General features: G+C 47.5%; 1 protein-coding gene across 6 annotated transcripts in view; it reads left to right on the top strand.

The window, feature by feature from the left end:
* Positions 1-2,474: 2,474 nt before the first annotated feature.
* LRRC34 (leucine rich repeat containing 34) overlaps positions 2,475-6,412 on the top strand; it is a 30,801-nt gene continuing 26,863 nt past the window's right edge. For all 6 annotated transcript variants that reach the window (XR_012646881.1, XR_012646884.1, XR_012646882.1 and 3 more), the window contains exons 1-3: positions 2,475-2,544; positions 2,901-2,973; positions 4,763-4,883. Coding sequence is in view for 2 of the 6 variants with exons in the window: in XM_075004639.1 (XP_074860740.1) it covers positions 4,768-4,883 (116 nt within the window). In the remaining 4 variants the exon portion in view is untranslated. The remainder of the gene's footprint in view (positions 2,545-2,900; positions 2,974-4,762; positions 4,884-6,412) is intronic.

Raw genomic sequence — 6,412 nt, 5'->3', positions numbered from 1 at the left:
CTGTCACAGAATGTCCTTGAAAACAAGAAATTAGCAAAATTCAAAAAGAAAGATTGGGTATTTATAGGACCAACAAGAATATCTAGAATTATAAGAGTAAATGATCAAAAAGAAGTTTTGGAAGGCACTAAAAAGCTCATGCTTTGTGTTTAAATCAATCTCTGACAGTTAGGAACTAAGAGGGGAAGTGCTAGGGAGAAAGTTGTCCCTTGTCAGCCTGTTGCAGGGTTTCTTGCACTTTCTTCTGAAACATCTAGTGTTGGCCACACTCTCAGCAGGACATTGTAATGGATAGACCACCCACATGATCCAGTATGATGATTCATGTGTTCCTTTGAATGGAAAAAGAGATGGTAGAGAGGAAAAACAGCTTGGATTTCAGAAAAAGCAATAGCCATTATGACCACCCAGGTTGCAGTTATCAATTTCTAGCACAAAGTTTTTCCAGAGAGTTTTCAGTTTTCTATTTTTGATGTAGAAACAAAGTTTGTATACTGTTGGCACTGTCACCTGGCCTGCTTCTACCTCATGAGAGGCAGCAGCACATGTCTCGTATGCAGGGGTAATATTAGAACAGTTATAGACAGTGAACAAAAATTATTAAATGAGAGGGACAGTTACAGACATCTCTGTGTAACAGTGTGGCCTGCCCCTCTAAGGGTGTCAGGAGGGTTGTGACCTGCCCTGTTCAGTTATAAAAGGCTGAGAAAGCACAAGTGGAGGCTTGAGAGAGTTTTGCATATGGTGGGCGTTGATCCTTCTCAGCTGAGGATGACAGGCCAATTGCCAACACGTGACAAAGAACATAAGTTGGTGACATTGATGGGTGCAGAGGATGGCTCAGCGGTTACAGGACCTTGCTACTGTTGGTTGTGCTCAGAAACTAATTCTGTGGAGACAAATATTGACAGGCAATTCTGGACCCATTCTTTCAGATTCTATCTGTAGGAACCAACAGTCTGGTAAGGTAGTTTTGGCCGTAACATAGGGAACGACATGAGTAGAATGGAAGTTCCATGGGTGAGAGCAAGAATGGCAGCTTGGCAGAAGCTCTTAAGGAGTCAGATGCTTGGCTAGCCCTAGATCGAGGCAGGGAGGGAAGACAACCTTTTAGCCTCAGGGCCACATCTGAGCAGGCAAATTGTTTGGTGGGCCATAAATGCACATTGACTTAACCTCCCAGGTGGCAGATTAACCACTGGGTTAAATGGGGGACCAGGGACCCCAGTCAGTTGGAGAGCCCCAGAAAAAGGGCAACCCTTTGCTGCCACCAGCTCTGACTGTATGCCTGTTACTCCAGTCAGAGAGTGGTGGGTGGAGCAAGGCAAGCTCCTTAGTGTGGAGCAGTGGAGGGAGCTTGAGGGCTGAATGGAAGGTCCAGTGGGCCATAGCTTGCCCACTCCTATGGTTTCAGAGGGGTTCAGCCCTGTGATCTCAGCGAACCTCCCCTGAAAGGGAGAAATCCTGGTAGTAGCTTAATGATCCAACAAACCTGGGCACATGAAGGGAGACTGCCTAGTATTAAAGTACAATTATGCCGGGCGCTATTTCAGCCAAGGGGATGCTGGGACTGCCTCCTAACAATTGCTCCACTAAGCAACATGTAAAAAGCATCCATTAAAGGGATGCACCACTTGGGTCTGAGCACCAGGAAAGGGAGTACAGTACTCTCAGTGAAGTTTGTAAGGGGCAGATGAATCCTTCCTCCAATATCATGGTTCTGACAAATTAACACCATCACAGGGTGAGACACCATCAATTCCAGGACTTAGGAAGGGGAGACAGAAGTGAACAGTTCATGGCCTTGCATGGAGGACCCCAAACCAACATCCTCCTGTGGGGGAACCCCAACTACGTGGCTTTTCAGAATGAATCCCTCTGTAGGGAGATGTATTTCCATAGCAGTATAGAGGGACCTTGCTCCTATACACTCTTGGGGAGGGCTGCCCAGGTTCACGGAATTGCAGAACACCCCAGTTTCAATTGCAGAGCACCCTGGTTCAATGCACTCACTGGCCAGTGTCCTGGCTCCAGGGGATAGCCCAACCCCAAGGGCGCTGGAACAAGTTTTACAGCTGGGGTGCTGAGAGCCATTGAACCAAACTGAAAACCCCACATATACTGGAAACCTTGTCACCCGGGGGACACTGCAGCACCTATAAACCAATGCATTGCACATGTCGCAAGCGTGGGGCTCAGGGGCTGGGAGTCAGGCTCGAGGGGTGCATGGGCTCCCGCAGCTCCTTCCCCTAGCAGGGCCAGGGGGTTGCTCCTTACCGGGGCCCTGGGGGGGTGGGGGGATGCTGGAAGAACGCAAGCGCACTGGAGGAGCCTCCGGCGGCAGGAGCAGCGCGTGCGGGCGGTGTCCCCATGGCAACCACGGCTGGGTTGCTGAGCTCGCGACAGCACACGGGAACCGCCGCGGCAACGGTAGCAGGTTGCCGCCGGGGCCGCCACTTCCGGGGCATTCACAGCCCGCCCAGGGGTCATGGGGACGCCAGCCTGACGGGGGCGGGTTGGCGCGCTGGAGGCTGCTAGCGCCCGGTGATTGGGGCGGATTCGACGTCTACGGCCCGTGAGCTGTGCCGCCCCCGGCCTGTGGCGGTGGAGACAGCGGGCGTTGGGCCCCTTCTGCCGGCCGCGCTCACTGCCTCCTCCCGTCAGCCGGGAGCGCGCGGCAGGATCGGGCCCCCGCCCCGGGAGGGGAGCTTCCCGAGGCGGGCCACGCCCGCTTGGTTTTGCAGCTCTGGCCCGCGGGGAAAGTGGCTGAGGTTTTAAATGTCGCCTTGGAAGCGCTGGTGTGCCCGGCGCAAGGAACGGGGCGGCCTTTCGAAGGGGGCGGGGTGCAGGGGGCAGGGTTGTTTTATGTATAAGCGTATTAGGTTATTTTTCCTCCGTAGTGTGACTTCGGAGCTGTCCGAGCACCCAGGTTCCAGTGGGACTGTCGTGAAGGGAGGGCTCAGGTCTCGGAAGGTAATTTGATTGCTAGAAAATGTATCCAGTAAATTAACATCGGGGGTGAAAATCTCGCCTGCGGCCTATGGCCAGGTGTCGCTCACTAGTTGAGGAGATGTCGGTACGAGAGCCGGGCCTTTGAGAGCAGAGTTCTGACAGGACAGAAGGTGAAACGTGGTCAAGTTTCAGAGGGGGAGCCTAGTTAGTCTGCATCTTCAAAAACAGCAAGTCTGTGGCACCTGACAGGCTAACAGATGATTTGCAGCATAAGCTTTTTGCCCTTTTTTTTCTTTTTTTTTTGCCCACGGAAGCTTATGCTGCAAAACATCTGTTAGTCTGTCAGGTGCCACAGGACTTCTTGCTGTGGTCAAGTTGTGTTGGCAACAATTACATCCTTTGGTGTTGCCTACACTGCACTTGGGCTAGCCAGGCTTGCGCTAGCACACTAAAAATAGTGCTGTGAATCTTGTGGCATGGGCAGCAGTTTGGGCTTTTAAGCACTTCCTGGATGTGAGCTGGGTGGCTAGTCTGCATCTCCACTGCTGTTTTTAGCAAGGTAGTTCAAGCCTCTCTGGCATGAGTCTGTCTGCCTGGGCTATGAGGGTCGCTATGTACAGTCCTATATTAAACATCATGAGAAGATTCTCTAAGGTAGCCAAGATTTGTTCAGTGCTGTAGAGCAGAGGAGGAGTTCCTGAGTGTGTGGGCTTATTTGCCTTGTCTTCAAGATATGACTTAGAGCCTTGAACTTGGCCTGCTAATGTGGTTAAAAATGCCAAACTGCCTTGTCTTCACCAAGGTTTTACTGGAGACAAGGGTCTATGTGGAGCTCCAGGGAGTGTCTGAGTAAACATGCACATATGTAAGGACAAAATGTAACCCTAAACTGGACAGGAAATGCTTAAGTGGTTGTTTTGTCTTTCATCTGAATTACTGTTATTTGTCCATTGCTGAATATTGATTAAAATCCCAAGTCTAGAGCCCTTCAACCAAAGTGGTATTTTTCTGTGTTTTTTCCCAAATTTGGAGATGGGATTAATCTTGCTATCAGAACTACTGGCTGTTGAATCTAAGCCCAAAGGGGCAGTGTTGCTCTGTTATTTATTTGTCAAAAGAGTTGCAATTATTTTTAGTGAAGCTTTTAAATGTATCTGCAAAGTTCACATCTCAGACTTACTAGAAGTAGAACTGAAATACTGTATATCAATTGGGGGGAATTGTTTTGAGGAATTTTAATTTCACTCATTCTCTGAGTATCTGCCTCTCATACCTTGTCTATACTACAAAGTTAGGTTAACCTAAATCCCTTTGCATCATCCTAGTTTAGCATGAGTCTACACTCAATTTGTCTCCTCATATAAACACTCTGATACAGCAATGCAGTAACATCACCTCAAATGGCCTTGAGCCAGGGTGGATATACTGTAGTTAGTGCAGTGTAGACACCATATTATCTGTGTTGACTGACAGTACTCCAGCAGCTGTCCCTGGTATTTCACGAGTGTAAACTTTGCTGCCCAAGAGTCACAGAGATTCAAAGCTACCAACAACCCTTATTAAACCCCACGTAAGTTTGAAATGCCTTTTCTTGTTTGTGTGAAGAATTAGAACACAGAAAATAGTGTAAATCTGTGCTGTAACCTGCTGTTTACTAACTGGCCATATGGAAACTCCTACATCATACTAAAAGTACATCGCTTGTTTTGACTGACTACTGTCTCTCAGTTTCTTAAGGGTCCTAGATTCTATATGATGGGCACATTAGAAATGAATAAAACTGTCTACTAAATTGCTTTTATTTTTCAAGCTGTCATGTCAACTTGTCTTAGTCTTCATAAACATTATGTGCAAGCCTGTCAAGAGTCAAGCCAGCCAGAAAACCCTTTCATTGCGCACATGCTTGAAGAAGCTGAGAAAGCAGATATAACGTAAGGAAATAATACACAGCATATTTTAAATACTTCTGAAAAGTTTGGACAGTGCAACAGGATGAGAAATGGAATGATGGGGGAATAAAAAGCAAAGTTCTCTGGAATTTCCAATTTAAACACAAATCACCCTTTTTGGGTTTAGGTTTTATAGTAGGAGTGGCAAAAGACTGCATATTCCTTCCTGGCAGAAAACTCCAAAGGTGTAAAACACTCAAGGCAGTGATTTCTAAACTATGTAAACTCTTGTCAACAAGTACACAAGAAAAATCCTGTAATGGCAGACAAAATGATTTATTTAGTAAAAAGGTATTCTAACGGGAGAGTATCCTGGAGAAACATTTGGTAGGCCAAGTGTTGATCCCAGGTGACTGGCTAGACCCCAAGTGACGGGGCTTGGGAAGCAAGTGCCACCTCCATCCCCTGACTTGCCTTGGACCAGCATTGAGTGGTGGCATTTGAGAAGGGAACACCACCTCCACCCTGACTTACCTCAGCATACCACCCAAATTTGAACCGAGCACCCACCTTTGAGTTGGATGTGCCCCCCAACCAATGTTCCCTCTAATTTTTAACCTCTGTGTTCAGAGTAAATTTTGTGTGTGCCAAGGCATGTGCAAATGTGCACCACCAACAAGTACATATTGCCAGCTTTGGGAGGCTATGGCTGCTTTGCTGATCAGCGGGGCAGCAGGTGAATCTCTTGTAGGCAGCTACCCAAACATTCAGTTTATAGGGAACACTATCCTCAACCCAGACAGGGCTCTCACCTGTCGCTGCTCACCCCTCTGAATGTTTCTTTTTGCCTGATAGTTTGAAAACCTCTAGAAGCTGTTGCTAAATGGAAAGTAGAAACCTGGGTCGGGGGGGACTCATGATGTGCCCCCCATAACGACTTTCCCCATCGCAGATGGGAGTACAGTACATGGTAGACTACATTATGTAGAAAGGGGTATGCAAGTGAAGAAGTTTGAAAACCACTGATTTAGGATAACATCTCTGTTTTTCCTAAAGCATTTTCTCCTGACTTCTGACTAGGATGTGCTTTTTGTGTCACTCATACCATATAGTTTGTAGCCCTTCTTGTAAATTATTGAGCCTCAGGTTATGTCTGCACTAGGACTTTTTTGTCTGTAAAACTTTGTTGGTCAGGGATGTGAAAAAACACATTCTTGACTGCAAAAGTTTCACTGACAAAAGAGCCAGTGTGGACAGCACTATGGCTGTAGCAGAGCATTGTGGCAGTGATTTAATTACGTTGGCAGGAGAGGCTCCTTCTGTTGGCACAGAGCTGTGGTGCTGTTAGGTTCATAGTGTAGACACAGCTTCAGTGGGTTCATGTGCACCTGATTAGCTCTCGCTGGTTCTCTGAGTCATTCCTGTCTGGGCATTAAAAAACAAACCCTAACTTAATAGAGCATCCTCCTAGGAACATCTCTGGGGCAGGATATAATTGTCTTTTAGGCAACGTATGCAGTGTAGTTGTAGTTGTGTTGGTCCCAGGATATTTAGAGACAAGGTGGATTGGT

This window comes from Carettochelys insculpta, chromosome 10, assembly GCF_033958435.1.
Source record: "Carettochelys insculpta isolate YL-2023 chromosome 10, ASM3395843v1, whole genome shotgun sequence".
Taxonomy (NCBI): Eukaryota; Metazoa; Chordata; order Testudines; family Carettochelyidae; genus Carettochelys; species Carettochelys insculpta.
The sequence above is the reverse complement of the archived record's forward strand: the minus strand, read 5'-3'. Positions and strand labels throughout refer to the sequence as shown.